The following is a 19,514-nucleotide window of genomic DNA, read 5'->3' on the forward strand; positions in this document are numbered from 1 at the left end:
TGTCCCCGAGGCACTTCCTACACCATCCTGTGACAGTGTGGCTCAAATGGTCTGTCTCTCTAGCAACTTACAGATGGCTGCAAACTCTGCTCCTGTTCTCATTGAGAGGAGGAGCTTGATTCCCTTCCTCTTGTGACAGGCTGGCCTTGGTGATGCGCTAGACCAGTAGGCCACCGTGGCTGTGATGTGCTGGGACTTCGGAGGTCAGGTCAGAAGGAGTCTTGCAGCTTCTGCCTGAGTCTTTTGGAAGGCTGCTCTTCAGACCCAGCTGCCACACTGTGAGGAGCCCAAGCCACGTGGAGCGGCCACATGTGGGTGCTCCAGCGTACAGCGCCAGCGCAGCCCCCAGCTGACATCAACTTCCAGCCACGTGAGAGCGCCATCTTGGACACCCAGCCCAGTCGAGCCTTCAGATGACTCCAGACTCAACCGCTGTGTGACTAACTTCACAAGGGACCCCAAGCAAGAAGTGGGCCCGGTCAACTCACAGAATTGTGAGAAATTGTTTTCTGGCCATTAAGTTTTGGAGTGATTTGTCTGCAATAGAAAACTGCAACAATCTCCTTCATCAGACTATGAGGCCCCCAAGGCAGGGGCTGTGCCCCTTAACATTCCAGACCCCTGGTCTGAGCCCAGGGCCTGATAAGGACCAAGTGCTCACCAAACATTCCTCGAGTGAATGAATGAAACCCATCAAAACTCCAGCGTTCACCCTGAGATAGAATAGATTTATTAGCAAGAGGTAATCAGGAAACATATATTTTTACAAAAATGGAAATTTTTTTTCCCAAACAAGCTGTAAGTTGAAATATTGTAGGACTTGAAATAGAATTCTCATACCACTAGGTATTGCTTACAGCAAAAGTTGTCTGTTTGTTGGAGTGGAGCATGCCTGCCACTTCAGAGTTAACCTGTGTTCTCTATACTGTACAATGTAAAAAATAGATGGTAATATTCACAGAATAAGCACTACAGTACTATATTCCTGCTAGAAGGCGTTTAGACAGGACTACAGTATATGCAATAAAAACACTTGGTTATTGATTTCCTAAATCTACAATGTGGTACTATTGTCACAAGGCATACAGACTTGGAGCATCTCAATGTAAGCTTGTAGTGACCGTTAGGCGGCTCAAAGAGGAAAAGTGACATTTTTTGGTGTTCCCGACTTGCAGTGAGTGCTGGGCAGCGGTCGGCCGAAGTCGGCGCGACTTTGTGTTGTGATTCCGTTTTCCTCGGGAAGTTCCAGGGCCTCGTCCAGTGTGATGGAGACGGCTATTCATGCTACCTGGTGTTATTCCTAGAGCGAGGAGCGACGTGGGGCCTGAACGAGGTGGTGGCGTTGGTGTCGTGGGGCGTGGTTCTCAGCGGACAGGACTCCCTTCCCCCCAGGTCGCTGGGAGACGGGGGAGCTTTGAGACCTGTGGAGTTTGGCTGAAAAAGCTGCTTTGGAAATTGGCATCACCATCAGCGGGAAGATTTGTCGATGACTGGACTTCAGGGTAGAGTTCCCCCTCCCGCCTCCCCCCACCCCCCACCCAGTTAGAACAACTACATGGAACATGCCAGGAGGATGTTGGGTGGCCAACTCAACCCAGGGATCTGGGCTGGGGATGGACAGAAGCAGGACTGGTGCCTAAGATTCGTGTATGCGCGGGTTCTGTTTTCCCTTCTGAGAAGAGGGAGAGGCTGGGAAGGACAGACTAAGAGGACAGGTGTTGAAAAGAAACAGGCACTGCAGGAGACGAGGGGGGAGCGGGGTGGATGGGCCAAGTCTTAAACGGTGCAGAAATTCATATTCTGGTTCTACAGGAATCTAAGAACAAGAACGGATCTGTATTCTTGGAGAAGCACATACTAAAGAAGAAAATCCAGAGAAACCAAACGAGTATGTACAATATCGTGTAGCACGTGTCCACGGGGGCGGCTGGGTCTGGGCCGGCTGCAGCTTCAGGTGGGGAGTTTTGGTTCTATTCGGAGAGAAGACTCGTAGAGGCTTTCTTCATCCATTACAAAAGATTGGTCCAGTAAATATTGGGTTACCTGAGAAAAGGAAAAGAGAACAAGGAGTGCAGGGTTATGGGACCTCCGTGATACTCTGTGGATGCTGGGTGTCTCCTGGGAACCAGGCACTGTCATGGGGGTGGTGGTGGGGTTCAGGCTTGCACATGAGGCAAAAAATGCATTAAGCAGCATTTTGTCTTAGTATTATTTTTCTTAGTATTATTTTTTTTTAGTACTGTTTAATAGTAATTTAAAATCACATATGGTCAAAATGACTCTTGGCCACTTTTTCTTTGGTTGAATGCTAGATGAAGTTATCTGGGGCTCGTATTAAAAAATCCTCCATATCTATACACCTAAAACGTCAATTGTAGAATCTAGGTGATGGAGATGTGAGTGTTCACAATTCTTGCAACATTTCTGTATGTTGGAAAATGTACTTAAACACCAGGATTACATAGAACTGAGAGATGTTCACCCAGGAGAGAGTGGAAACTGAGGCCATGTGAGGAAAGAGCCTTCCCACCCTCCGACCTTTCTTTTTTTCCCTTTTTTTAATGAGGCTCACCCCAGGGCAAAGTCTTAGAGTGGAAAATCAGGAAGATTCCCCACATGGATTAAATCATTCTCCTTCCTTCTCCTTGCACACTTCACACTGCTCCCAAGTGTTTTGCTGGACTCCCAGGTGTTAAATGTGATGCAGTCAGAGCCCAAACCTCACCGGCAGCTTCCCCCTCCCCCCTTCAAAAAGACTCTTTCCAGTGTTCACTGATTTCTCAGTGGTTTGAAACTGAAGGTCTGTTTTTGTTTTCCCCCACAGAAACCCAGAGCAGAAGAAAGAAAAAAAATTGTATTTCTTATTACGTATTTGGGAATCTTCTGATAGATGCTTGAGAAAAATCAAGTCCTTGTTGCGTGTGTCTTTGCTAATTGACCCTCTGCTACAGTGCAGGACAGAACCAGCTGTCCGGGATGCTGACCATTAGTCACAGATGAAACGATGATTACATCTGGTTAATGGCTCCCACCCAGCACCTCCAGGAAGATGACTCAGATGCCACAGTCTAGATTAGCCCATACCCACTGACAAATGCGTGGCGATTTTACAGCCATGTGAAATAAATTCGTCTTTTATATCTAGCTAGTAGCTTCAAGTGAACAGCCCTTTCCAGAGCACAAAATCTCTACCCTCCCAAACTCTCTGGGGATCACCAGACTGGTTAGTTTCCTCCGTAATGAGCAACTTTTCCCCCCTAAAAAGTTTTGCTTTAGTGGGAGACTGGATGCAGATACCACCACTGCAAAGCTGTCAAGGAAAGGCGTCTGAAAGGCAGTAACACTTGTTTGTAATACAGGGAGCAATACACATGGCAGCTCGAGGGAGAATTTAAGAAAAGGGCCAAGGCCTGATGCAGTGCCTGGCACACAGTAAGTGCTCAGTGAATACTTGCTGGGAACGTAAAGGAAGAGCAAGGAAAAGTGGCACAGTTGGCCAGCCCGCTGATTCTTCTTCTCTGCTGTGGTTATCGGCTACTAGACAGACTGTGAGTCCACAGAACATGGCAGGGAGCAGGGCAAATCTCTCACAAAGGAGCGCAGAAGGGAGACATAATACGAGCTTGATTTTTGGGTGAGCCTGAGGGTGTGTCTGGAGCTGGATATTTCTGTGAACAGAAAACGAGGAGGTTAAGAGGCTGAGTGGAAAGCAAATACATCTCTGGGCAGAGAAGAGTCACATAGGATTCAGAGCTGGAGTCTGGATTAGTGAATTTCAGTTATTTTTATCTGTAAATGGATCAAAATTTTTTAGGGAAATTGATCTTGAGGATCTTTTAAAAATGCAAGTTAATCTAGTTCTGGAGGCTCCTTTCAGGGCTTCCCATCATCCTGAGGACAAGGCTCCAGATCCTTCTAGATGCCCCCAGTCCTATCTGGCTCAGGCCAATCTGATGCTACATTGCAGCCACCGGGGGTGTCTGCCCTTCTCAGGCGGGCCCTCCCACCTCACGAAAGCCTGTGCCCTCACCCCAGCCAGGATAACTCCTGGGTCTTTGCCCCAGGCAAGCCCCTCTAGACTCCAGCAGGCGCAGGCCCCTGGATTCACAGTCTCACAGCACTCTCCCATTCCTGGGTGTACAAAGTGTTTTTGCCCCAGTCTTGCCTGTGGCAGCAAAAGACTGAAACAACCTAACTGTCCATCAGTATAGAGGACTGGCTAAATAAACGGATTTCTCTGCAGCTGTAAGGAAGAATGAGGATGCTTCTGCCTCAATACGAGAGGATCTCCGAGATACGTTATTAAGGGGAAAAGAATGATGCTGAGCAATGTGCTATATCATAGTAAAAAGAAGTTTGGTTGTGTTTCCATACACACTCAAAAATGGGTGTAACAGTTGGCTTTGGGAGGGGAACTTGGTGACCAGGGACTTTTCCGGGTGTGCCCTTTCTATCTGTGAATTTTGAAACTAGTGAGCCATTTCAAAAAGATGTGATTAACATTGTTTGTCCGGCCCCAGGGGAGATCAGACATGATTAGAAACCATCGCGTGGCAGGTAAAACTCAGGGGCTGTAAGGTCATCACAAGTCCAGTCCAAAGGAGGGGGACTCACTGCGGGTCAGGGGGCCGGGACCGGGCTTCCTGAAAGAGTGGGCCCAGGGAATTCAGGGAGGGAGAGTGGTTGGGTGCAGGGTTGGGGAGGGAGGGAGAAGGGTGGGGCAGCCAGGGCACTTGCGAAAAAGCAGAAGCGACTGAAAATGCTATCTGCTTACCTTTGCTTGGTGCTCTATTTTGTAGGCAGTTTGTTGGAACTGGCGAATCTCTCGGATAATATGGGATATCTGCGGGCAGGAAGGAGAGTTGAGAAGACAGTCTGCTCTCTTCGTACCAACCCCCAACTCTACAGAACAGAAGGGGCCTCAAACTGCCACATCTGTAGTTGGTCTCTTAAGAGCAGTTTTCTTTAAACGAGCAGTCTGCCTGCATGGCTGATACTTGTCAAGAGTCTATAAATCTATAGGTTATAAGTGATGACATAGAGTATTTGGCTTTCTCTGACTTATTTCACTAAGCATAATACCCTCTAGGTCCATCTACATTGCTGCAAATGGTAGAATTTCACTCTTTATTTATTGAAGTATAGTTGGTGTACAATATTATATGTTACAGTTGTATAACAGAGTGACTCTGTTGTACAATTTTTAAAGTTTATACTCCACTTACAGTTATTATAAAATATTGACTATATTCACCACGTTGTACAACGTATCTTTGTAGCTTACTTTATACATAATAGTTTGTACCTCTTAAAATTTCATTCTTTTTTATGGCTGAATAATATTCCATTGTGTGTATATGTGTGTGTGTGTGTGTGTGTGTATGTACATACATACACACCACAATCTTTTTATTCATTTGTATAATCTGTAAAAATATAGAATCACTATGTTGTACACCTGAAACTATTACAATATTGTAAATCAACTAGGCTTCAATAAAAAAAGATGCATAGTATGAACTGTAAAATGTATATTCAGTAAGATCAGAATTATAGATGATGAAGAAAGACTTGTTTTAAAGACTTGGGGATAATACAATAAAAGAAAATTACCAATCATTTTCTCTGAGTAATGAAAAGAAATGAGTGATTTTGTTGCTAAAAAAAAAATCTATAGGTTAATTACACTATGTGATTGAGAGAAAAATAAATAATTTGATCCATGATGCCTCATGGTGCCTCAAACAGTCCCCCTCGACTCCAGCAACAGCTAGAGGCCTGTGCCCCTTTCTCCGTGCCCACTGTGTGCAAGGCCTCATGAAGGGGCCCCCGTCCTGTCACCAGGAAAGTGCTGCCAACTCGCCTGTGACAGAGACCCTGCCAATTAAATAAAACCTTAGGAGGAAGTCTTTGACCCAGAACAAATCCAAGTGGAGGCTCTGATTGGAGGGAGGGTGGCTAGAAACCAGGCTCCCAGCTGGAGTGGGACCTCCCCTCCCAGGTCCTAGATTTCTCTGGGGAAACTGGAAACCTACTTGCTCAGGAGATGCTGCAGAAGTGCTATCGCTTCGCCTGCATAAAGCACGTGCTCATAGGAACTATAAGGGATGCGGTATGGATAAAGGCACAGGGGGCAGAGTCAGGCAGATGCGGGCCCCAGACTCGGCTCTGCCCTTTACTTAGGGGTGACCTTGGGCTGGTCACTGATTACTCCAAGCCTCAGCCTGCTCACCTGTAAGGCGGAGAACAGTAAGGGCACGTGTGGGCATCAAAGGAGGAAATGCAGGCAGACCTGGCTGGGGGCCTGCCAGATGCTAACTGCTCACTAGAGGGAGTGACTCCTCTTGCTGGAGAAGCCTGGCTCAGGCTCCCCGATGTGTGTGCCCTATGGGGGGCAGCAGGGAGCCTGGCGGGCAGAGCTCGGGTGGGCCTGGGGCTGGCGCCTGGGTTTTGCTGCCCTCCCCGCCTTCCCCCGCTGTGGGAAACGTACCATTCTCATCTTGGAGAAGTTGACCAGGCCGTCTTCCGTGTAGTTGGGCGTCCCCTCTTCGATGAAGGCCAGGTCAGTGAGGTACATCCCCAAGTAAGGGACACAGGGTGGGTCACAACTTTGAAGCAAATGGCATTAACAGAAGTTTTTCACTTAAAAACACGAGTCTCTACCAAGAACAGAACACCCTGCATGCACCTCTTGCTTTGCTGGAGAAAAGGGATTTCTATTCGCCAAGAATAACAGTAGCTCTCGGGCCTCCAGCTGAGTATGAGGGTCAGTCCTCTGGTGTTTGGGGGACATGGTGACTGCTGGGGCCTGGGGCTTCTCAATCAGTTGTCTCCTCCCACCCTGAGCCAGAAGGCCCACCTCTACCTCCTTGTTCTCCCTCCCAGATGGTGTCCTGGGCTCCGCCCCCCGCCCCCTCCCAGCCCGTCTTTCCTGTCTCACCACTGAAACTCTCCATCCCAGTCCCACCCTAGAATCACCTCCTTGGGCGGGCTTTGCAGCCCCCACCCCCATTCTTGCCAGTCACCACCAGCCACCCTACCCAGCCCCCTAGTCTCTTCCTCTCCCTGAGGCTTCTCCTCTGCCTCACTAGGATCTCTGCCCACCCGGGCACTGGACCGCCGGTGCGGGAAACCCTTGCCCACGGGATCACCATCCTGGAAGTGGCTTCTGGGCATGGGGTTGGATGATGGCTCCCATGATTGGTGACTCTTGGGAGATGGGACCCAGGAGTGATGGGCCAGGCCCCTCTGATGTGTAGCTCTGAAGCCGAGGCTTCTGTTACTATGCCATCACAATTTGTTTTGGTGCCTCTGGCTGGGGTGCGAGGTGACTCTGTGATGGGCCCAGGGTCACTACACTCTGGCAGAACTCCATATAGCTCCCTCAGGGGACTCCTCACACAGTGCTCTGCAGCCTCCACTCAGCTCAGCACACAGGTGCGGGTGAGCTTGTGCACGCATTACAGGTGACCCTCATTTCTAGCCCATCTCACCTTCGTCTCCTTGTGGCACTCCTGCCACTCCAGAGTGGGGTGAGCCAGGGAGGACGGCAGAGCAAGGACAGGAACCTGGCCTCTGCCTGCTTGCTGTGTGACTCTGAGTCAGTTCTTGCCCTGTCTGGTCCTCAGGTTCCGCTCATACAACAGAACTGATGCTGGCTAAGACAATTTTAAGTGACCTGAGACTTAATTTTAGGTGATGCCCAGACACTATTTAAATAATTGACTCATATGAGAAGAAGCATCCGCTTTTCACTTTCCCCCCTAGCGCTCAAGGAGAGGGCTCATTTGGTGACAGTGTGGCTTTGATACTTTCTAACACCTGCCATTCTCCTCCCCTATTTTTTCCTTTTTGAACAAATAGTAACAGGTTTCACTCAGGATCAGAATGCAGGCAAAAATCAAGAGTAGGACAGAATTTAATAACATTGTTTTGTCTTTGGGGTATTTATGGCGCGTACACTGGTTTCCCATTTGCTGTCCTGAAAGTTTTCCTTATTTAAGTTTATCTTGAGGAATTAGTGAGTTAATTTAAAGGATACCATTGCATAAATGCAAATACAGCTGACACATGGGTGTGGCAGTCTTGAAGGAGGCAGATCCTTAAAACTTGGGGAACAGTGGACAGGAAAAATGGTTTTTGAACTGTAGGGCTTGACTCTTTCACGAGTGTTGAAATCAATTTAGTGGGTGCTGACCAGATTTTTTTAAAAATTAAAAAAAAAAGAATAGAAAATATCTGAGTTCATCGAATGGACTAAAGGTCTATGTTGCTTTGTGAAGTTTTTGTTCCTTTTACGCATGTGTGCATTTGTACACCTGGTCACATCATCAAATGTTTTTTCACTGTGAGTTGTGAAAAAAAGCAAGAATCGTACTGGTCACAGGCAGACCTCCTTAGGTCCTTCCGACCATTATAGTCCATGATTGTTCCATGCCTGGCTTTTCATTTCCTTTCCGTCAAACTCCAAGTCTGAAGCACAGGCTCGTGAATCTGATGGGGAAAGAGTTCAAGGGTCTGAGAAGCCACCCTGGACCTGGACGGCTCAGGCCGCCGCTGGGTTCTGGCCGGCAGGTTCTGGGAGGTGCCCCGCTACCCCTGCCTGTGATGGTAACCAGGTAGCCTGGAGCTCCCAGAGGACCTCTGATCTCAGATGGAGAAGGGGAGGCCAAGTGACTGCTTGCTGACTGTGAATGACTGAAGGGTGCAGGGTGTTTCTGAAGGCCTCACAGGGTCTCTGACCACCGAGACCAGTGGAAAAAATCGGGGTCCTTGGGTCACTGAGGTGGATTTCCCTGAGGTATTGATTGGGGTGCATGATCCGTTTATAGAAAGACGATGGCAGCTAATTTGGTCACTTGCAAGTGGCACCACCCGTCCCAGCACCAAACTCTGTCCCTGTTTACTACCTCCACAGTGAGGGCCCCTGAAGGAGGGGCCCGGGAACAGCACACTTAATTCAGTCATGCACACACACAACCAACCAAATCCAGTGTAGGTACATATACGGGGCTGTCTGAGTGGCCAGTGGGGGGCTGGTGGAGACAGGTGTGGGGTAGAGAGGGCTGGTGGACGGCCCAAAAAGGGCAGCACTGCGTGGGGACAGACTCAAACTGAGCATCTGAGTGAAAAGGGAAGCTAAGGGCTTTGTGTGGGTGAGACACCCAGCATCTGGCTAGCTCTCAACTTTCCACGTGGGCATTGGCCCCTCTCGGGTGGGATCCAGCCCTGTCCTGGATCAGGGTCTGGCCAACAAAGCTGATATGGGGGAGGCTTCCTCTTTTGGCAGAGCCCTCACCTGGCTGTACCTAATGCTTCAGGGAGCAGAGAGAAAAGTGCCCCACCCCCAATCTAAAAGCCACTGTTGGTTTCCTGGGCAGTGTCTAAGGTGGCACACCAATGTCTGGTGACACCTGGCATCTGGATCTTGTCTGTGGTTGTTTGGGACCCCCAGACTTCATGTTTCTCTCTACCAAGAAATTCCTCATGACGTCAAGGGGGGTAACAGGAATCAAATGGTACCAGTGACTGAATGCAAGATGCAGTGGCCTGACTGGCTCTCTACCCAACCCCAGGAAAAGGGCGGTGATAAGCTAGGGGTCACCTCTTCCCTCTCTCCCCTCACCAGCTGAGCTGTGTGGCTTAGAATCCCTGGGGTCAGGACCCACAGTTCTGGCATGTGGTGCAGGAAAATCAAGCACTTAGATTTTGAAAAAAAAAAAAAAAAAAAAAAAAAAAAAAGTAGGTCTGGAGTTGGGTGGGGCTCAGATCCAATCTTGCTTTTTGCCACCTGGACATTAACTGCTCTGCTGCCTCATTAGCAGGAGTCTGGGCTTTGCTCTGTGGCCACAGGCCTAAAATAAAGATGGAGACAGAGAGCCCCTGGCACTCTAGAACTGCGGGACTCTGGATCCATCATATCCATGTAGATAGATGGACGGTCACCCTGTCTGGAGGGCGTATGGGGATGGCCTGCTGGTCAGCCAGCAGACGTGTTCCTCCATCCTCAACTCAGGGGGACAGAGGGGAAGGAATGTAAAGCAGCCAACAATGAAAGCCCATCCCCTGTGGTCCTTCCACCGGCTTCCTATTCAGGATAAAGACAGAGGTGCAGGTGAGCAAGTGTGCCGCGTTAAGACTGGACGAGTTGGCAAAACTGGAGATGGCCCCCAAAGAGCCAGTGACCAAATTTTACTGCTAAATTTAGTTCTCAGCCAAATGTTGTCACCTGGAGCTGTGGGAAGCTTCTGGTCACTGGGCGGCTAAAGGAAGAGGACAGTCTCATGGGTTTCAGGAGGGTAAGGTCTGGGGAATGAAGGGAGAGCTGTCCCTCTAGGGGCACCCGGGCAGGGGACTGAAGGGGCGCACACAGCAAGCATTGTGGGTGGACTGGGGATATTTAAGAGAGCGGCTGGGGTTTGGGATGTAGGATTTGGGGGGTCAGTCTTGGCTGTAAAGATAATAAGACCATTTGCTAGCACAGGTGCTGGCACAAGGCTGAATGTTTTAAAGACAGGATGCTGGGGACAATGGAATGGGTGTGAGGACCCATGCGGTGGGGCCCATCATGGGCTCCCTGTCTGCGTGGGTCACCAGCTGTGCCCCCAGGCAGCCACCTCACTCCCTCTGATCCTGTCCCCTGCCTGGTTAGACGGCCATCCAATCTTCCAACAACAGAGCTCTATGTGTAAACCTTAGTGCTTCCTGAGAAAGGGCGCAGAAGCGTTTGCCCCAGTCTGCCCCTCCTCTGCCTGGCTTCTCCATAAGGCAAGAACTTGGTCTGCATAAAGGTCTTAGCACCCAGAATGCCCGAAGGCCACCTCTGCCCCGTGTGGCAGGGAGCAGAGGCGTCTGGAAGAGGCACTTACATAGGCCACGGGTAACCTGAAAGAGGGAAGACAGTCAGGATGGGGACTCAGACAGAATGGGGGACCACGGAGGCGGCGGCGGCGGCGGTGGACGAGGAAGCCATGTGAAGGAGGCAGATGGAGCGGCGCCCCGGGGGTGGACGGACAGGCTGGTGAATGCACGGAGGGGCAGCTCCCCACAAGCACAGTCCACAGGGGCTCCTGGGAGCCCAGGCGGAGGAGAGACGGCCGGACAGCACAGATGGGTGGGACATCTGTCTGAGGACACAAATAAAGTGGAGATGGTCAAGGCAATGGCACACGGAGCTGGCAAGGGACAGACCAAGTACGGCAGGGAGAAAACGAGAAAGGCAGACGAGGCTGGTGGGGCGGGTGTGTGGTGTGGCAGAGTCACCATCAAGGCTGCAGGTGCTGACTGGCCCCATCCCCGGGCTGTGGGGGGTCGTGGGCTCTGGGGGGCCTTGTTTTGGCAGTGAGCACCTGAGCCCTTGGAGACGGGGGCGGGGGGGAGGTGTTCCTGGGCTCTGTAGGGACCCCCCGAGGGGGTCTCCCAGGGTCTCTCTGAGGTCCAGCGAGCAGCCACTCAGAGAGAGAGAGAGGGCGAGGGCCAGCCCCAGGGGGCATGTGTTCAGGGGAACACAGTGGCAGAGACCAGGGTGGACACCTTAAGTGCACACCTAACGAGAGTGACAGCAAACCCACGTTGAGTGTGTGGCCACGGTGTGTGCCGACGGCCCAGTCGCTGCTGCCCTGGGACAGCTGGCCTGGACCCTCACGGGAGGCAGCCTCGGGCAGACCATAGAGCCCTGGCCTTGGAGGCCAGCCTGGGCTGAGGCCAGGCTCTGTGACCATGGCCACAAGTCCGTGGACCAGCCACTTGCTCCTCAGTTTCCTTGTCTGGAGAAACATTATGGGAGACTCTGTCTTACAATGGTGGTTCTCAGAGGGGGCGAATTTGCCTCCCAGAGAATATTTGGCAGTGGCTGGAGATATTCCTGATTGTAGTAATTTGGGGCGGGGACACTGGCATCTGGTGCGTAGAGGCCAGGGACGTTGCTAAACATCCTTCAATGCACAGGACAGCCCCCAACAACAAAGAACTACCCCAGTCTAAATGACAAGAGGGCAGAGGTCGAGAAGCCCACCTCACAGGCAATGTTGGTGGGCTGGCACGCACTGCCACAAACTTTGCAAACTGTAAGGTGTAAACTATCAGTAAAACTATTTCCTTGATTCCAAGATGCCATTGTCTGTAAAAATGCACTCTTGTTCTGATGAGTAATTAACCAGTACAAAAAGGAAACACCATTCCATGACATAAACACATTGACTTTAAGATATATCTTGATGTCAGAAATGTTAAAATAGAAAAAAACAATGTGCATTTTAGAATCAAGGAATCTGGCACCACTATGAATATCATCACAGCTTCTCATGACTGTTTTGGTTCCTCTCCTGGGAAATGCCCACACCCTGGAATTTCTTTGGTAAATGGTGGAAGACAAAGCTGACCCGCCCTGGGGGTCTGGGGCTTGTAGGGGTAGGTCTTAGGGGTAGACAGATGGACAGACAGACAGACCTCCTGCTCCAGCCAGGTGTGGCACGTGAATGCCTCTGCAATGCAGTTCTATAATTTAAAAAATAACGGTGACAAAACGACACACACTTACTTTTTCAGAGCTTCTCTCAGATTCTTAAATCTGCCCTCTGATGACACAAGCTTTTGGAGCTTATCAATCAAAGCTTTTGTCTAGAAGGAATTAGAAGCATTTACTAGCACGCAGTACAGGTCGCGGCCCACAGCTCTGGCCCACATTCTAGGTCTTTGCTTTGCCTTGAGATGGGGCAGGTGGATTCGGGGACTTCCTGGGTCTGGGGACTTGGCCCTGAACTCCTGAGAAGTTAGACATGGGTCTCTGTTTTGCGTGCCCATGCTCATGCACGCATCTTTCAGAAACATGGGAGTGGGGCCAAGAGGGTCCAAGTGTCGAGATCCTGAGACCTGGGTGTTTGGGAAGGACCTGGTGGGTAACTCCAAGGAGCTGGACTCGGAACAGGGCACGGTCGGTATTTCATTATCGTCATCTTTCTCATGACCTGTACCCAAAGGATGTGACCATCTTCTCACACTTCCACTTTTATATATCATGAACACCACCGAAATTGAAGAATAATCAAGAAAAAAAGTTGGCAAATCATCAAAGGAAAGACCTTGATGGAGAAGAGAAAACCCCATGGCAAAGGGCCCCCATCTGCTGAATGACCAAGCCAGGCCCTGCCCACACATTAGGCTGGAGCAACCCCGGCGGCTGGAGTTTGTCTTAAGGGACCAGGTGTGTGCGCGGAGTGTGCCCTGGGGCGAGCCTGGCTCTGCATGGCCTGGGGAAACCCCTTCCCCTCTGAGGTCCTCGGCGCCCTCGTGTATAAAACGGTGAGATGACTAGTGACCTCCTTTCCAGCTCCAGTCCTCAAAATCCAGAGTGTGGTAGAGAAACTGGGCTGGAGACCAAGCTGTACACTGTGTGGCAAGAGGGGCCAGCCAGTCTGGAGGGGACACTGGCCACAGAGGCCAAGCACACCTCTAATCTTTGGGTCTGGTTTTTATCTGAGAAATCTGGCCACAGAAATGACAATCTAAGTCTTCGTTCTGATGGGAGAAGGGATCAGTATGTGCTCTTCAAGGGGAGAGAGAGGCAGGGCCTACTGTTCAGTTTGGTCCCGACCAATGAGGAGAAGTGTTGTCGCCTGGTCTGGACTGACCCTGCTCGAAGAAAAAGCTATTCTGGATCTGGTGAAAGAGACACATGCCAGGATGGGACAAGCCACACCGAGGCAGTGATTCTGCTGTCACCTGAGATGACTGCTCTCAGACTCCCAGCAAAGCCCAGTTTTCACGTCTGGAAAATGGGAGGGTAGGTCCAGGTGTTCCTTAAAGGCAACACTCGTTCAGATACTCCTGACCTGTGGGTGACAGAGGGGCTAGACGGCCACATGGCTGCAGGTGAAGTATCACCAGGCTTAGAAGCCACAAAAATGTACAGAGGATGTTCTGATGTGTGGGGTTTTTTGGATAAACTTGGGACCAATCTGTGGCTCCGAGCTGGGCACACTTTGCTTCCTTCCATACCTGTGTGCTTACCTAAGGTATGTGCCTGCTCCGTCTCAGAAGAAGCTCTGTGCCTTACGAGGCCACTGGATTTTCCCAGCTGCTGCTTAGAAAGTGCATTCTGACCTGGAGCAGCTCAAGTATCTTCTGGCCAAGCCAGGAGTGTCCAGCCTTTGAGGCTCACTGGGATACCAGGCCCCTGGGGTCTTGGGCATCTTTGCTGGAGTATGGACACCAGTGGGCAGAAATACGGGGGGCACTTAGAATATGTCACTGAAACCAGAGGCTAAGCAAGGAGCCTACAAAGTAGTGTCACGAAGAAAGATGATTATATGTGGCCCCTTAAACACCATCCCTTCCTGTTCATCAAACAGAAGACTTCTGGATGGCCACGGCTGTTCCCTCCAAGACCAGAAAGTACTGTAGTCAAAGAGAGGCTTATGTCGCCACTAAAATCCAACCATCCCAGGGAGAGGAAACACATAAAAGTACGTTAGTCATCTACATCACCCTATGAAGGAGCATCATCTGATTCTTCCTTGATGGAAAGTTTTATCTTCAGAGAGGGTGGGAAGAGAGGCTGGAAGAAGAAAGGGAAGAGATCAGAAGCCCCAGACTAATTCTGACTGCTTGACTCTTGCCAAGGGCCAGACTGCACTTGGACACAGGCTTTTCTGCTTTGGGCCCACACATTTAAGAGAATGATTAAAAAAAGAGCTGTGGATGCTACATTTCAGATCCTTTAAGAAATGTGGCCATTTTGGCCCTGGCATACCTGCCCAGGGAGAGTAAACCATCCCTGGGTGGTGTTGGCCAGGCCCCAGCCATGGCCACCCAGCGGCTCTTGGAGCCAGGCGCTACACAGACATACAGCTACGGCACAAGCTGAAGGGCTGGGAGAAGCCAGCAGGGTCCAGTCTGCCACAGACGGTGCAGGCCTGGATGTGTCTGCAGAGGTATCTGCAGTTCTTGAACCAGGCTGGCTGGCCCGAGGTCTTGAATGACATCCCAGAAGGCATGCCAGATCATAACCTTGACCTCTAACTACCCTCGATTTGCAGTCTCCTAAGAGAATGGAAGGAAGAGTTCAGAGTGGTCAAGGCGGCTCCCTCCCACCTCCACGATAACGGTGATGCTGGAGAATGAGGCCAAGAAACTCCCAGACTCCCAAAGCGGTGGAAAAATGGAGTCTGGTCTGAAGGCCTCTGGAAAAGATGACATCATTCTGATGGAACAGGGCAGGAGAAGAAACATGTTGACTTGGAACGGGTCCCTCAGACTCTGCCAATAGCCCTGTCTGAACCTCGACAGGCCAATCAGCCTACGTGACTTGGAGGTTCTGCCTCAGCCTTGCACAAACCCTGACTTTAGGAATTCACGACTTCTGGCCACGCGTGTGCTTCCAGCCTCTGTTCTTTCCAGGAGCCCACTAGCGAGAGTGGCATCTTCCAGTTTTTGTCCTGACCCTGGTATCGCTGTGTGCTAAGAAGCCAGAGGCCCAGTCTCACTGGCTGGCAGGGGTATCTCTGTGGCACTCTGCAGTCCTGGGGGAATCTGGAGCTGGACTGACTGGATGGAGGTGGAAGGGCAGCACAGATGCCCCACGGCTATCCTGGGTTTGGCTGCTTATCTAAGTAGGAGGGTTTTATAGACCTGCCTGCCTAGGGGTAGAATCATGACATGCCATTGGCATGACGAGAGTGGTGAGGAGCAGGTCACAAAGAGAACTACAAGAGGACACAGTATCCAAATTCAGAGTGGTCCAGATGAGACAGGCCCCTTGGAGACACTGGGCCCCACACAGCCCACCCAGCTGTAGGACCACAGACACTATAACCAAGTGATTGGTGCCTCTGGAGGCTTACCCTGTTGCCTGGTGGTGCCTGTCTAGCTTCCTGCACACAGGCAGGCTGGTGTTTGGCATCCATCAAGTGCACCCAGGAAGTGGCCCAAGTGTCCCATTGTGCCCTCCTTTCAAAAGAGCTGCTGCCTCGTGACCCCAGTGCAAGGAGCTTTACTCCTGAGGAAGAATCCACCTTATGGTTTTTCAGACTCATGTTCTGAGTGAATAAAGATCAAGCCCACATTTAGGAGCGCCAGCTCTCTGATGGGTAAGAGGGACACATTAACTCTCTGGTGGCCAGAAGGGCGGGTGCAATCAGAGTCCTGGCGCGGGAGGGACCTGCAAGATTATCTGTCTCAGCAACCTGCAGACCTGGACTGGGATCCCCAAGAAGCCACCACTCTTTAGTCCCAACTCAAGAAGAAGAGTGTTGGGACTAATTATCACTGTCTCACATTTCCCACCTTGGGGTATTGATTATTCAAGTGGGAATTAAAGTCCCATGGGTCCCAGTGCCACATCTGTGGGTCTGATATCTGGTTCCAGGTGAAATAGAAGAAGAGGTTCTCTGTTTCACCTGGCGGTCTTGGCCCTCACCCTGTCCTTCATCCACCCATGCGTGGTGGCCCTCTGGTCTCCCTGCCCCAACCCCAGCCCAGCCCCAGGCAGGCCATGGGGCCAGCTTCTTGCCCGCACCTGCTTAGAGACTTTGAGCCACGTCTTTTTCAGTCGGAAGATTGCACTCCGATTCATGGATGAGGTGATCTCCAGAACAGCATTGTAGTTGTGTAAGCAGCGGCATATGTCAGCCACAGCCACCCACTTCTCAATGGCGCTCACCCTTGCATTGATGTCTTCATTGCGAATGATTTCGGAAGCAATCAAGTTACTGATCTTTAAGCCCATGCAATAAGACAAGAAAAAAGTAAGAGGAATAAGTATTGTAAAGATGATAAATCACCATTATTTTCAGATGAGATGATTGCCTATTTCGAAAATCTCCAAAAGAATAAATTGGAAAGCTACTAGAACAACCAACAGAACTCATTAGGGAAGATGGTTAAAGACTCAACATAAAAAAATAAAAAGTCTTTTTATATATTAGCAATACCAATTAAAAAAATACAACAAAAAAGGTATTTTCAAAGTACCAGTGGGAATCTGTAAATTATGTGGGAACTTTAATAAGAACTATGTAGGCTGCTACATGAAAAATCAAATTGCCAAAGGTTATAAAAGGTTTGATTAATAAAGAAAAAGATTAGATTCCCAAATGGGAATGTAAATATATCATTTTCCAAAACTAACACACAAGTTTAATACAATCCAATAAAACATGTAATGGGAGTTGAGAACTTGACAAAGTGATTCTAGTTTATCTGGAAGAAGAAATAGTTAAGAAGAGCCAAGCTCTGAGGGACTCTCCCACCACACAACTAGAGCTTGGACAGGACACACATCTGGGGGCATCCCTGATCTCACATATAAAGTAGGAGAGATCTCCAAGGTCCCCTCTTCCCCTGCCTGTACAGCAAACAATCACATACACACCAACAAACTAAATGTGCGCTGGACTTGGAGCAGCCAGGGGATGAAAAGCTGGGGTCCAAACATCAGGGAGCTAGAACTGCAAGGAATTGAGGCAGCAGGAAATACTGGACCTCCCTGTACATTCCTTTGCAATTTCCTGTGAATCTATAATTATTTAAAAATAAAAAGTACAAAAAAAGACTACTTGTTATTGAAAAATAAAGGTGATAAAAGGACATTCACAGATGAATATAAATTGTAGGGCTTTACCACCAAGAAATATTCTTCTTTAGAAAAATTTCTTAAGGATGTACATAAAGAAGAATGAATTGTGAAAGTATTCAAGAATGGAAAGCTACTGAAGAGAATCAGGAAGATGTGATGACACAACATATTACACATATTATAACCCTTAATTAAACTGAAGTACTACTTTTTTTCCATAAAGAAAACACTGAATTCCAGACAGTTTTACATAAAAGTTATACAAATTTTAAAAAGGAATTTAAAAAAAGGACACAAATTAACTTATCTACAAAACAGAAACAGACTCACAGAGAAGAAACTCATGGTTACCAGGGTGTAAGGGGGGTGGGGAGGGGTAAATTGGGAATTTGAAAATTGCACCTCTTGGAGAGTGATGGAAATGTTAGCTATCTTGATTGTGGTGGTGGTTTAATTGGTGTATGTATCTATCAAAATTCATCAAATTGTACATTTGAAATATGTGTAGTTTACTGTACAGGAACCACACAACAATATAGTTGTTTTAAAGAAGGAATAGATTAGTCAAACCTTCCAGAGAATAAAGAAAAAAGGAACACCTGTCAATTTATTCTATGAAGACAGCTAAATCTTGATACCAAAACCAGATAGAGACAATACAAGAAGGGAAAATTACACACCCATTTGTTTAATATAACATGACTATTTTAGATTTGTCCCTGGAATGCAAGGATGGTTGCATATTAGAGAAAAATCTATAACTGCCCTTCATCACATCAACATTAAGGGAGAAAAACCATATGACCATCTCAATGGATGCAGAAAAAAATTTGACAAAATGCAATATTCATTTATGGTAAAAACACATTATTAGCAAGCAAGGAATAAGAAAAAGAATTTCTTTAACTTGATAAAGAAACTGACATTATCCCAGATGGGGAATATTAGAAGCATTCTCTTTAAAACCAAGAACAAGATTCACTATCACCATTTCCTCTCAACACTGTCCTAGAGGGCGGGGTCTAGAGGCTCCCAGGGTGCATGGGTAGGCATCCAAAGGTGAGAAGTTCCTTAAATTTTGCCCACTGAGCACCTTGCTCACCCCCCTAGTTCTAGCCTTGATACTGGAGGTCCTACCCAGTACCATCCAGTAAGACAAAAAATTTAAAGGCAGCAAGATTGGGAAAGAGCAAAAACAAAAACAAAAACAAGCAAAACTGTATCAGGGAGATATTAAGAAACAATTTCAGGCCATGATTATCACCATCACAGAGGCACACATTTTGTGTATCTGAAAAAAAAAAGTTGGATTTTAACAGAGATGGCCAAATGCCAGGTAGTGACGAGGGCAGCCCTCTGGAGGTGGATGGCATGGGTTCAAAGCAGGCTCTCCTGCTGATTATTGGGGATGAAATCTAACCTCTTTGAGCCTCAGTTTCTTCATCCGTAACAGAGAATAAAATAAAAATGACAGTAACAAGATTAAACAAGACGATGCTTATGAAACCCTTGGCATGGTGCCTGGCATGTGGTCAATATTCAATAATTGCCCACTTCATTTTCTCGCCTTTTACTTACTTGAATCCTGGCACACAGTGGGGCGGGGCGTGCGGGGGGAGGGGGGAAGGCTTTTTGCTGCCTGGTGCTGTGGCTGGGGTTGTGGGTAAGGTGTGGTCAGACACAGGCCTGGTGCATGTTTCCTGGGGCCTCACCTGCCCCCATCACTTACTCTCTCCTGCTACACATGCGGCTCTCCATCCTGTGGCTGTGTTCACTCCGGGGCTCCTCCCCTGAGCGTCAATACCTGGCCCCTTCTTGTTTCCTCCGGGCTGCCGAGGACCCTCCCAGGATGAGGGATGTTTGCCAGGGGGCCAGTCCCTTGCTGTGGTTGGTATGTTGTGGCCTTAACCTGGCAGTCAGGACAAATGGAGTCATGTGCTCC

At 49.0% G+C, this 19,514-nt stretch overlaps 1 protein-coding gene across 1 annotated transcript in view; it reads right to left on the minus strand.

The window, feature by feature from the left end:
* Window positions 1–707: 707 nt before the first annotated feature.
* The window catches only part of RASGRF1 (Ras protein specific guanine nucleotide releasing factor 1), a 95,884-nt gene continuing 77,077 nt past the window's right edge, over window positions 708–19,514 (minus strand). The window contains exons 23-27 of the mRNA XM_032469326.1: window positions 16,514–16,711; window positions 12,539–12,618; window positions 6,491–6,608; window positions 4,775–4,843; window positions 708–2,043 (exon numbers count right to left, since the gene is read on the minus strand). Of these exons, the coding sequence (XP_032325217.1) occupies window positions 1,951–2,043; window positions 4,775–4,843; window positions 6,491–6,608; window positions 12,539–12,618; window positions 16,514–16,711 (558 nt within the window). The 3' untranslated portion in view covers window positions 708–1,950. The remainder of the gene's footprint in view (window positions 2,044–4,774; window positions 4,844–6,490; window positions 6,609–12,538; window positions 12,619–16,513; window positions 16,712–19,514) is intronic.

This window comes from Camelus ferus, chromosome 27, assembly GCF_009834535.1.
Source record: "Camelus ferus isolate YT-003-E chromosome 27, BCGSAC_Cfer_1.0, whole genome shotgun sequence".
NCBI classification, from domain to species: Eukaryota; Metazoa; Chordata; class Mammalia; order Artiodactyla; family Camelidae; genus Camelus; species Camelus ferus.